The 13,822-nt window shown below is 35.9% G+C and overlaps 1 protein-coding gene across 2 annotated transcripts in view; it reads left to right on the top strand.

Moving 5' to 3' along the window:
* Window positions 1–8,214: 8,214 nt before the first annotated feature.
* Window positions 8,215–13,822, top strand: part of tesk2 (testis associated actin remodelling kinase 2) — a 31,075-nt gene continuing 25,467 nt past the window's right edge. The window contains exons 1-2 of one of the 2 annotated variants that reach the window (XM_079243088.1): window positions 8,215–8,531; window positions 12,266–12,704. In XM_079243088.1, the coding sequence (XP_079099214.1) occupies window positions 12,588–12,704 (117 nt within the window). In that variant the 5' untranslated portion in view covers window positions 8,215–8,531; window positions 12,266–12,587. The remainder of the gene's footprint in view (window positions 8,532–12,265; window positions 12,705–13,822) is intronic. The other variant, XM_079243089.1, reaches the window with a different exon arrangement.

Below are 13,822 nucleotides of genomic sequence, written 5' to 3'. Positions count from 1 at the left end.
TACCTAAATACTATTTCTTGTCTCTGATTTATAAGATATTTAAAAATGTTTTCCTTATTTTATAATAACCTGAAAGAGTGAACATATGCTGGGGTCTGTCTGTGCTTTCACTGGTTAGCTGCCAGTATAGATGACAGGGAAGGGGGGGGTGTTGTATGCAGCGATGAGTCCAGTCAGACAACATCTGAGGACGTTGTGGTTCACAGAAGGGTCGCTCCATATTAGGGAAGTTTTCTAACCTAAATATTTTGAAGATTCTCTTAACAGAGTGGAGTGACTGGAGGGGTTTGTTTGACTTAACATCTTGTCATGTGAAGGAAAGATTTATTCCAGCTTCCTGTTATATGAAGTTTACTGTGTTGGGTGCAAAACAAACCTGCATATTCAGTGTTTTTGGAGCTTTAGACCTGAAAGTGCAGCTTCTTTTTAAGCATCCAAGATGGATTCCTGGTGAATCCTGCCTCCAAGCAGGTATGCCCAGATTACATCAAATATATTCAGGGAGGACAGCATAGACACAAAGAACAGAGTTCTGGCTAAGATCCTTTAATGGATGAGTACTTTGTGCATCTACTGTATCTAATGTAAATACAGAAATAGTTTTATATTGTCATCAATGGCTACCTTCAGTTACTAGAAGGTGAAATGAGCTTTTGTTACAAGGAATGGCAGAAACATGGACTATTTAACCAGAGGATGCTGATGGATACACTACGTCAAACTGGGAAGCATGCCCAGTTATACCTCTCCATTAAGGCCCAGACACACTTCCTCTTCTTGGCCCTCATCTTCTGTTTTGATGTAAGATTCCCGGGGACCAACAAATAGTTGTCATGTGATTATTCAGATGTCTCCCAAAGTTCAGGCTGAAAGAAGATGTCTGCTCATTGATTAGACCAATAAGAAAACCTCATTTCTCCAAAATGGGATGGGACTGAGGGGTGGAATCGTTACTGGGCCTCAGTGTTAAATGCTTCCCAGTGACAGACTGGATGGACTGTGAATATAGAAGCACAGTGAGGTGATGAGGAATATACTGTAATTGTTTAAATGCCAATGTTTTTCTGTGAAAATGCAAGACATTTGTCAATGTTAAAATGTTTATTCATAAAGATACAGCATATTTGATTTTACAGTCACTGCTCTTTCTTGAAACGTGGAACATGGAGGCTGGTTTGCCTTCCTCTAAATAAGGTTAAATGAATCACAGCACAGTAAAACAGCAGCCATGAGACTGCAATGATTTTTTAAATTGTTTTTTACATTTGCCTGCTTATGATATTGTAACTTGCAGAAAAAAAACTCAAACCGAACTGATTGTGATGGATTTAGATAGTATTGAGCTACATCCAAAAAGACCTGAGTGGGTAGAACAAAAGATATGGTGTAACATCCTGACACAAACACTTTATTCACACTTTGTCCTCGCGAGGGACGAGCTGAAACTTTAGCAGATAACCGAGTCTAGAAAACAAATGACTTAACATACAGTATATTACTCAGTACATTTTTTTTTTCTAAATAAGTTAGAAATAGCATAACAAATTTTAGGTGAACCAGGCCAGCTGCTCACCAGCTAAAGGTGACTGATATCAAACTCATCATTGAGAAATTCAAAAACTGGTGTTTCCAAAGTTGTAAAACTTGCCTTTACTTTTGTGGATATTTTTAAGTGGATGTGAACTGGACACGGACACCCTGCAGGTATATTGTCATGTCAACAGACATAAAGGGGAAAATATGGACCTTCACTCATACAGAGGCTATGCTCTGTTATAGTTTTGGTCTATTCATCATCTTTGAGTGTAAAAATCCAATAGAAAGTTAGATGCCCCTTTTCTTTTTGTGATCAATGTGTAGTGGTCATCTGACCTGTCAACCAGGCCTTTGGATGGCTTAATGATCACTGGATCACCTAAATAAGAGCACCAAAGGGGGTGCAAGGGTTTGCTCTTACAGAATAAGTGTTCAAACACTTTAAAACAGTTTTGGTAGCACAGAGTCACAAATGACCTTACTAAGAAAAATTTTCTTTGATTTGTCACCTATTTTATATTTCTTAACATGTTGTAGAGCGTCTGAGAATCCTTAGGAAAGCTATAAAGGTGACTAAAAGGTCACAACTGTTAAACATGTTTTCGGATAGGGAAGGCTCCCAACTTTAAGGACCTGTGTCTATCTGCAGTTATGATGTAAACGTGTAAGGCTGAACTGCCAAATGCAACAAAAAAAACGGCATAATAATGGAAAAGTCACAATTTAGTGAACTGGATGTGACGGAAGCAGTACGTAAACAAGAGGTTATAGTTTAAAGGTTACCAAGTCTGCTTCAGGTTTATCTTCTGTGATCCTGATAGACCATGTTAGTTCTTAGTTTTTCTGTGCACATGTTTATTCCGATTGTGATGATTTATCTTTGAGAAATGTCCATCTTTTTAAGTAAAACTTGTTATTGAGATGTGTCTGAGCAATTATACCAGTTAAGATTTCCACCAATTTCTCTGTTACCAAAAACTAGGAAGACTGTTGCATGTATTCATGCTACAGAAAAGTTTTTAGACTTTACATATATGTAGTTTCCTTCCTGGCTTTCTCTGTTCCATGCAAGCTACTTTTACATGCACAACAATGAGACGGTAATCTGATTAAGGCATCAAAACTGGAGAAATTTTCCTTTTTAGATAAAGCATTGTCTAGATGATGAGTAGTGGCGTCATTACATCCCCTTAGCCATTTTGATGATTCTGCACTTTTCTAAAACCTTTTTAATATGTATAATTCTCAAAGCTTGGATTTCCTCAAGTTTAACCTCTCACAACAAAAACGCCTTATTTATTTTGCAGTCATTCCATTTTGCACAAACTACAACTTATGCTGCTTTCAGAGGTATTATGCTGGATTTCAGGATTACTTGATATTTACGTTTAGTAAGGAAAAGAGCCTATTTATGTTCTTTAAAAAACTTTTTGGGAAAGATTTTCTAAAAAAAAAAAAAAAAAAAAAAAAATCTCTTTAAAAGTCCAATGTAGTTATGGGATAATTCATGAAAGATTTGGTGTTTGGTGGAAATCCAACTTTTGTTGGTATATTATTTTTTCCCAGCTCTTACTGTGTTATAAAGTAGTAGTAGCCACATCTTAGTTTTGGAAAATGCTTAAAAACCACAGCAGGTTGTGTATTTCAGGTGAATACACACCTACATAATGCAATTATGACCATATTTACTGTAAATATGTCCTTATCTGGGTAAAGATGATTAGACCAAGCTGTTTACATGGCAATTATCTCAGAGTAAAGATTTGTTATCAGAGTATTGCTTTATATCGAACAATAGCCAAAAACTGGCAAAAAAAAGCTTAAAACCAAGGTATTTTATTATTTACAATATTTTCAAATCTATTAGTCTGAATGGATTTTGAGTCAATGTAATGTAATAGTTTCTTGCTAGAGATGCAGATGAGACGTACCAATTTTAATTCCAACAACCCAAACTAATTCAAAATGATACTTCTAAGAAGAAAAAAAAAGCTCAGTAAAACCAGTCAGATACAGTAATATTAAAGGTGGTATTGTTCTATGAACTGAATTCCCTTGTAGGAATAAATAAAGCTGTCTGACTATGAAAAAGCAAAAAGAATGTTAGTTAATCTAAACATGAACGTTATCGTAACATTTCTCAGTCTTTAAAGTGGTATCAAACTGGATTCTGGATAAGAAGCTCTTTATGAGTCCGTTGATGAGTGCGCAGGTTACTCCTCTGGGAAAAACACTTGCCGCATATGTCGCAGGTGTACGGTTTCTCTCCAGTGTGAATTCGCTGGTGAATCTCTAGGTGGCTGATGCGATCAAAGCTTTTGCCGCAGAAAGGACAGATGTACCACTTCTCCTTAATGCCGCGACTCGCCATTGTTTTGTGCAGCTTTGGATCATTTAAAAGAAAGAAGGTGCTGTCTGGGTTGAAAGATGACATGTTTTTAGTTTGGGGTTTTTCTGAAAGGAATCTAACGGACATTCCTCTCTCCGGGTGATTTATTGCTTCTGTGGGTATACTTGGCTGAGATTGACTAAATGTCACAGGAGCCCAAGATTTACTTGAGGTGCTTTGCCCTGTCCCATCATTCCTCATAAACCTGTCAGAATATGCCGCCTCTGCTGAATTATCCAAAATGTCCAAAGCGTTTTGAATGAGCAAAATTTCTGAGTCCAGATTTTGCGATGACTGCTTTGGGTCAAGGACGCAGTCGGAGTTGTCTGCAGTGTTGCTGCTTCCCGCTGAAACGGACAACCACTGCTGGGTCTCTTGCTCTTGCACAACTTCATCAGGTTGATTCTGTTCCATCTCATGACGACCTGATCCGGCGTTGCAGCCATGATCCGTGTCCATTACCTGCTCCACAATCTGGACGTCATCCTCATCTTCCAGCTTGACTATTAAATCCTCATCATCCTTTTCCTCTGCTTCGCAGTGGTTCGGTTTGACCTGCTCACTTTGCTTTTCTTCTGTCTGAGCAGGTGGAGGTTTGCTGTTATTGGCTGAAGAGTCGGCCTTATTTCTGACACTCTGGTCTGATTCTACAGAAGATCCTGAAAGGACAAAGCAAGTTTATTTTTATCAACTTAGTTTTGCAAACCAAACTAAGAAATTTTATTATTTTTAATGACATACAGTGCTGTTACATAACAGATAATTAGGTTGATAACTAATTATGCATATCTACTTTGATACAAGTCTGCCTGAACATGTTACCGTGTCTGTTTATTTTTGACAACACATTATCATGTATTAAGAGACATATAAGCAGGTGAACTTGTGACTGTAATAGTTGCAAGCTGCAGCCTAATTTAGTTTACTTTAATAATTCAATGTAAAGAAACTCTATACATCTTCACAATGGACAAGGTGAAACCAGATCATCTTTCCTTTATGAACATTTACAATCAAAGTAGAGCATTCATTCGGTCCACACACTAACCACTCATGGCAATTTGAGTCTTTATATATATTATTGTTCAGCTTTTTTATTTCTTTTTTTTTTTTTTAATAAATAATTTTATTATTTTACACCAGTTTTTTTTTTTTTTTTTTTTTTTTTTTTTATAACAGACCCTTATTTATAAGTATCCTAATTTAACAAAGCTTGAAATAACAATCAGTTTTGATAAAAACTTATCTAATTTGCACTTATGGCTGCTTTGTAACAGCAGTTTGATAGAGAAAAAAAATTATACCATTGAATATTTTTACACACCACCTTGATGCCTCTAACTTTTCTGCCATTTTCAACTGGAAATAAGCAACATTTCCAGTGCTGACATGAGACCAGCTTTAAAGATTCTGTTTGTTTTAGAAACATCTAGTATCTTTCAGGATGAGATGAAGGAGTTACTAAGAAGGGGAAGGAAATCTGGACCATACTGGTTTGAGCTGTTGAAAACTGGGATTGGATAAGATAGATGGATGGCTATTGAACACCTTTAACGTTTTAAAGACCCCATTATTCCCAGAGAAGTGTGAATGAATCCCTGAAGTTGTGCAATTCCTTACAACTTTGACCATTAGCTTTTGCATGCCTACCTTTGACATATTGTTTGATATCACCTTTATGTCTCATCTGACAAATGCTAAATGCTAGAGCCTTTAGGAAGATTGTTACAGGGTTCTTGCATGGATTTGATCAAATCTTAACTCTTCCTGTGGGAACCCAGAAATGGAAACAGTTTTGAAGACAGACAAATCTGATCTAGATGAGCGGTGGAAAGAGCAACAACTTACGTACTAATGACAACACCTTGCATTAAAAACAATGTAATTTAGCTGTGATTTATACAGGTAAGCACAGTGTATAACATAGTGGTTATTTAGTATTGTGGTCAGTCTGATCTCACCATCACCGGCGGAAGACAGCAGCTTAATCTGCTGCTCTCTCTTGGAAAAAGATGAAGACTTGTTTGCAGCCTGAGAAAGAGCATTGAGCCGTTCGTTTTCCATCGACATCAACTTTCTGTTCAGTGCTTCAATTTCGCTTTCTCTCCTGCGAAGCTCGACCTGGACCACGGCGAAGCCGTCCTCCCATAGTTTGCTGATTTCCACCACGGCTGCTTTGGCGAGCATCTCCATGATGGAGGTTAACTTGCTCTGGAAAGCCACACAGTTGGCCATGTTGCCCCGAAGCAAAGCTTCTGCTGGCTGCAGCGACGTGGCAGACATTACACAGATTATTGAATGTGAGGGAAATTTACACAACAGCAGCCGTCGTTACAGATGTACTTGTCATTACAGCTGTTATTTTGGGGTGAAAAACAGTACAATAGTAACAGGAAACAGTCATGGTCACGTGACGGGGAGTACGGCGCCACTGATAGGCCAAAATGTCTAAACTGGAAAATGTGACGTTTTAAGTTTCGAAGTGCAATTAAATTAAATTAAATTAAATTAAATTCCAATAATTTTACTTATAAAACTAACTGATACAGTGCAAATTTTAGTAATGCCTTCTCAAGGTATTAGTTCTCATGCTGGTTGTGTCTAACAAGAAGTCCTGTCTGGCAGCTCTTTCCAACCAGTCACTAAACCAGGTGAATTTAATTAGCTCAGCTCCACTGTAAGGTAGATGTATATGTCACAACAAAGTGTGTTCAGTGAGAGGCTTCTTCAGGTCAGCTGTAAGACTGAAAGATGCAGATCATTCCTGCCAGCAGCCTTCAGTCTCCGGAACAAGACCCCCTCAAATTAATTATTATCTACTACAATATTGAATTTCCCTTTGGGGATTCATAAAGTATTTTTTAATTTAATTTAATTTAATTTAATTTAATTTAATTTAATTTAATTTAATTTAATTTAATTTAATTTCATGAACCTGTCAGTGAAAACACCTGTTCTGAATGCACAGGATGATCCAAAACATGGCAGGACTTCTACTTTATTTTTACTTCTACTTCTACTTTATACAACTCTGCTAACAGACTACAATCAAAACCATATTTTTTGACAAAATTATGGTTTTTCATTATTATAATTTGTATCTTTAAAGGGGAATGACCTATCGAAACTTTTCCCATGGATTTTGCAAGGTGTTTTCTTATTACATGTCAAATATTTTGGCTAAAATTAGTGACTCAAAATGCACTGTAGTTCATGGTTAAGTGGATAAATAAATGTGTAAAGGCATACCAAAAACAGTATGGTATGTCATTTTGAAATGGCACTTTTAAGATTTTATAATTTATTTAAAATGCCCTTTTTGGTGAATTAAGTTTTAATTTAGGTGAGAACTGCAATACATAGTTCAAACATCATGAATTGACCTCACTCAGTAATGTTGACATTTTTCATGTGATGTTACAGTCAGGTCCTTGACTCTTTTGGTACATTGACACAGGAGTGGTTAAGAGAGCTAATCAGTCTACAAACCTGCACAAACACCCAAATAAACCATTTCCCAATTCTTTATATAAATAGTCCGCTCTCTTGGCAGAAACTTTCACTGAAAATAATTTAACCCAAACCAAAGTACGACTCACACAATCCACAGGACAAATGGGTGGCTCCATGATAAAGTAGTGCTACCTTTGTCTGCCCACCAGGTGAGGCTGTTTTTTCATGAGAGTGCATGGATGCCAGACAGAGCTACAGTGCCTCCTGTATATACAATTGAATTCGAGTCATTAATAGTAATTTTGGGCAATTGTGTTTTTCTGTGACTTATTTGCTAAATATTGTGTATTTGGGTTGCAATATATCTACCCAGTATCTACCACATATTTTATGTCTAAATTATCTAAGAGAACAAATGATTTGTTACTTATTCACTGACCAGTAAGTTTGAATGTAGTGACATCTGCAGTTGTATTAGTCTGGAAAACTAACCTATTATGGATGTGCGATCATTATAAAGAATGGGAAACAAAATTTTATACAAATTTCTAAACTCAGTGGAATTTTAAATGTACAAGAAATGATCATCTCTCACTCTTTGTTGAAATTATATTTAGAATAACACCTTCAAAGAGTGAAAAATGTCCTCGCCTATCATCTAAATAGTGATATTTGGTATTTTTAATTAGTTTGATCAAAACCGACTCTATTCATTTGTACGGACACAATTTCGCCACGCCCATTGGGCAAAAGAGGTGGCAATCAAATGTGGGCGTGACTAGTGGGAGTAGCCGTATGAGAGAGCAGAGCGACGACGGAGCTGTCAAACACTAACAATCATTTGAAATATCATCACGGGCGGTACAGAAAGAAACATTGCACTTTGTTCATTCGTGGACACAATAATGAAAAGAGAGGACGTAGTTTTCTGTTCATGTATCCAACCTACAGAGATGTGGACTTTTTAGCTGTCACGGTGAGAAACTTGTTGTTTGTCTGCAGGATCTCTGGCTAATGTCTGTTAGCTCTTTGCTCCGCTCGCGTTTTGTTGACAAACTCGCCCCTCCGCTAGTTTCTCAGCTAGCTGCACTGTTTTGGCCTTAGCTTGTGGATTTGGAGATGCCTTTCTGCAGAGACATAGAAATAAAAGCAGGTGAGTCCATTAAACATCTAACTGGACTGTTACTTCTCTGGTTTGATTAGTTTCTTATTTCCTATGAAGTGTGCCACACATTCCTAACAAATCTCACATAGTTTCTCAGCTATGGTCTCTTATTCCACTTAAAATATATTGGTTATTGTTTTGTTATGTCTAGCTGTTTTACAATTGAACTCTAATTTCCTGTTTATTGTGTCCAGGTAGTGGAAGTTTTTTCTCCTGTTTTTATTATTATTTTAAAATTATGTTCATTTGCCTATGTATTTGTTACTTATACACTCTTAAATAAAAAAGAAAAAAAGGGGACAGGTATGCAGCACTTGTTGATATTGGTTTATCCCAATCGATTGTGGTCATATATGAGGCTGGTGTTTACTTCTGGTAAACATGACCTTTAATTCTTGATGTTGCTATTTCATTAGCTTGGAGCTGTGATCTTTGAATGATTATTGAATGGCCTGCCACATTACAAAAGTACTGAAAAGAAATGATCAGCACTATTTGTTGACAAACAGAAAAGACATGCTCTTCCTTCTTCATTCACGATGTACGTACAGAAGATGAACCTGCTTTTTAAAAGCCTTCTGATGTACAGTGATATTACAACCTTTCTGCAACCTATCATTAAAGCATCACTTAACTTTTGATCTAGTGCTGACATGTTTTGTTATTCTGTAATCCACTGGGACACAGCTGGATGGTGTTCAAACTCCTGTTAAAACATTTTCCCTAAGGCTTCTTTTGGTGGTGCCACATCTGTTTTGGAGTAGGAAAAGACTACATTTAACATACATTAACCCCCTCCACCACCAAAAAAAAGGAATGCAGCACCCTTTTCCATACATAATCTTTTAGTATGGGGTTGTGAATGAATATCATTTGGATTTGAAGGTGAATCTAATAGTTGAAAGGGATGACTTTCATTTGTATTTATTAAAGTTACATGTCTATAGTTTTTGAACTGATATTTTCTATAATATGAAGTAGGAAAACCTGATCATCAATGTTTGCCAATATTTAATATGTATATTTTTCAACGGGTTTAGGCTGATCGCCTTTGTTAAATATGCACCTTTTCTCCTTTTACTTTTCATGAACAAATCTATCTGGTGATGAAAAATTAAACTAAGTTAAAGTATTGCTTTATCTGATGAAGATGTAACATAAAATGGGTCTGGAATATATTTTTCATATATTTGATTTTTATATTGGCATTTTCACACAGAGCAGAAAATTTGTCCTACTGTGACAGTAATGGATAGATTTTAGACATTTTATCTCCCCATAGCCAGTCAATCTTTGCGCTTATCTGCCTGGCAATGTTGACATGTGTCAGATGTATGATAACTGACTACAGTGATTTGCAGATAATTGTGCATCCTTAGAGTGATTCTTCTTCTTTTTTCAAATTAAGCAGTACTTACTGAGTAGTGAATTCAAACTGTTAGTATTTTCTTTAAACTATAAAACATCATGAACTGAGATATGTTTTTAATCATAAATTATCTTTGTTTTTTGTTTTTCTTTAAGCGTAACTATACTTTAAAAGAAATGAACGTGGTGATGACATGTATGGGAAATTTGTGCTTTCTCAGCAAGGGCTGACTTCACCACTAATGTGGGCGTGTGAAGCCTTTTCCAAGTTGCTTTTAGCTGTTATGAATCAAGACTCAGTTTATATTCTTCTTGATAATCTATTCCTGTCTACTCAGATACTATCGATGTGTGGCTCTGCTCTTGTTCTTGGATGGAAACCCTGCTGAAAATGCATTTTTCTTGTCACAGGGGCTTTTGTATCTGCTGTGCCATTTCAGCAAGGCATAAAACGAGGTATCATTAGTTAAAGAAAATAAATAATAATAATAATAAAAAGAATGAGGCGCATGAAATTCCTTTTAAGGATGTAGTTGTGTTAGAAATTATCTCAGAAGCTATCCCGTTGGTATACAGTAACTCTTACAGTGTTGTGTCATTGCTGTAGGATCTGATACTTTTAAACCACATTTGAATTTGATATTTAGTTTCTGCTTCCACGTTAGATGGCTCCTTTGATATGTTAATATGAAAACTTTCTTTATTTGTGTCATTATTTCCACTGATATGTTTTAGCTGAAGTACTCATACATTGTTTTCCTCTGTGCACATACATGATAATATCAGAATTATGGACAAAGATGAAAGTAAAACTTCTGTGAGAAGGGAAATCTTAAAGAACATTACCATATGCTTTCTCATCTGAAAAATGTGTCACAGATGAGGTCATTGTTTGAATAAAAGTACCTGGTAGGGGAATTCTGAAGGATAGAAACTAAAGTAAGCCATTTAAGATGACCTTACCTCGCAGCTTTTAACATTTCAAATCAACTTCTTTACATCTTTTTATTTATTTATCTATAGAAATAATTTACATATATAACAACTGAAAGTCTGAAAAATTATCCTGTATGTTTTGGTGATTTTCAAAAGTGCTCCCATTTTTCAGTAATTTGACTTCCCCAATTCTCTCGGCTCAAAAAACATTCCGGCATAAAGACCTTAAATTATTGATGATTATATTATTCCAGCAGCTTGTACAGAGTAAACCAAGGTGTGTGAATTCTCTGTGTGAGACATTTGTAAGAAGAGTTGCTGTAGGATTTATCTAAATGTTATTCATCTTGTAAATCAATTTAAAGGGATTTGAGGTTAAAAATGAGCAATCAGCATCATAGAATAAGCTGCAAGTAGGGCTCATGAGTTATAGTTGCCTAGTTACCCCCAAGCAACCAAAATGGACCAGTGTACATCCTTTTGTTGGGTTGTTTGTTGGCAACCACTGTTTGAGTGTTTGTTGGGTCATTCGCTTGGGAGTGGTGGGGGCTTTTATTACTCTGTTGTAAAATTTTATTACAGAGCACAGTTAAACAATGTGGATAAAATATCTTACAATAAATTTTATTTTTGCATTGTTATACCAGTATGTGTTGTGATGCACCCTGATGCCTAACAAATGATCTGTTAATTCAGTTAGAAATGGTTAATAAATAAATTATTAATGATGCTGTTGGACATGCTGGTTAACTGGCCTTGGGGCTGTTAAAGCTCGCCACTCCTGTTTCAGCCTTATATTTACTCATTGATCAATCTTTTATCTATATGTAAGACCCTAAATTGTTAGCTTGGAATCAAAACAGTAGATTTTACAGATGTCTTCAGAAGTAAACATACATGAAAAAAAGATTTTGCTCATTATTTTGGGGAAAAGGAAGTTTGTTGGTCCATTCTGAGTCTCAACATGATTGTTATGGCAAAACTTTCCCTCTGACAGGAAGTATTCTTAAAATATATGAAAGCTGTATTGTTTACAGGATTGAAAAATGCTTTAAGCCACAGACATCCTTTCCCGTTTCCCCTTTATACCCCGCTGACATTGTTTTGGATGGCAGAAAGGTCCAGGACCTGAGCTATTCCTTGGCTAATCTCCCATAATTGGACAATCGGCCCCATTACTGCCATTTCAGTTGAGCCTTTTCAGGAAACAGTGGCTTGTCTCGCCAATCCTGAGGCCAGACCCAGTTTACAAGTCCAGTTGTTGCTAAATATATAAAAATGTTCAAGTATAAATAACATGCCTCTTATACATTGTTGCTGTGTATGGAATATTTGATAAAACAGTGACTGTACTTTAAACATCATAATAGAAAACTAACAAAAAGCCCATTCATTCTTTTTCTCCTTATTTTTTCCAGGTTTCCAAGGTCTCATCTTACCTTGATCAGGCATGTGAAGCTCTTATCATTCTGGACTCCTCGGTAATATGAAATGAGAAACTGGAATAGCGAGAAACCACTTGGATATAACCAGGGGTTTGTCAGCAGGGATACCCTAAAAATATTCCAAACTAAAGTCTATGTGTGTGACATATTTTCTCCCAGGAGACAAACTTAATACGAACTGTTTTGCCGTGAAACTCCCGGCATTGTTAAAACAATCTAGTCCTCTTGTCATGTGGGTACGTAACAGAAAAAGGCCCGTACTACCCTCACTGGTATCACCTTTTTTCACATCGCCATGGAACGGAATAAACGCAACTCTATTGCTGGGTTCCCTACACGGCCTGAACGTTTCAGTGAGGACAAAGATGGTACTGGAGGGGTAGTAAACAGTGAGATGGGCCCACCTTCACAGGTCAGTATTAGTTTTTTTCCTTCTTTGTTTTACTGTCATATACTGTCAATGCACTGGTTGTGAACAAGCTTACTGTTTAAGCTTTATTCTGTTCTGATAGCTTTTCCACCCTCTATTTTGTGCTTTTATTTTTTGTCAAATAATAAATGACAAAAATGTATTTTTTAAGGTACTCTATGAATTGACTTAGTGATATAGGATACATAATATAGGATAATAATTTTGTGACATTTACCATCTTAAATTTGAATTACATTCAATATCTGGATAATAAAACTCAGACTTAAGGATTTATTTATTATTATTTGAGGAAAAGAAATCTATCAATGAAACTGAAGCCAATCATTAATTGCTTGTATAATATAAAATATACATCACTCAGTTCCAAACTGCAGCTAAAACAGGAGATGATCACGTCTGCTCCATGACCATACTGAAAGGGAAATGTGCAAAGTTGCCCTTGACTGATCCTTCCCTGGTTTACTGTCAGATATTCTACCTGTGAATGAAGAGTGTGGACGAAAACATTAACAAAGTTAACAGTACTGTAACATGTTGTAGAGTCTTGATTAGAACAGCTGGACCTGTTAGTTAAAGTACTTAAAATGACACATTCAGTTCGGTCTGTTCAGTTTTTACCAAAAATCTTTTTTTTTTTAAAATTTCTTTTTCTTCTATTTTGAATAGAAATGCAATTAAATATATTTTTCCACAAATAAAGCTTGAAAATGTGACTATTTTTCCATATATTCATCTGCTAAAGTCCATTTAAATTTAAAAAAAAAAAAGTTGCTTTTTGTGGCAAATATTGTTGTGTGATTGAAGTGTGATTAATCAAGATTATTAATTCCAAAGTTAATAATGTATTATTGACTCAGACCTCTAAAAATTTAATTGATTTCTCCCCACATAGTGGAAAAGTTTGTTGTATTTTGTTGTATTTGCAGAAACAAATTGACCTGGAGAGTTTGTGCTACATAAAAGCCTGTGTGTATGTTTGCTCTGACAGCATCTGTGTTGCTCCTCTTAATTAATCTCCATATCAACTATCTAGTCTTTTAGTCTTTACGCCACTTTTATGTGTTTGTTATTTTACTTCTTAAACAAATGTTTCTAAC

This window comes from Telmatherina bonti (assembly GCF_933228915.1).
Source record: "Telmatherina bonti genome assembly, chromosome: 7".
Lineage (NCBI taxonomy): Eukaryota > Metazoa > Chordata > Actinopteri > Atheriniformes > Telmatherinidae > Telmatherina > Telmatherina bonti.
Note: the sequence above shows the minus strand (reverse complement) of the source record. Positions and strands in the feature narration are given on the sequence as shown.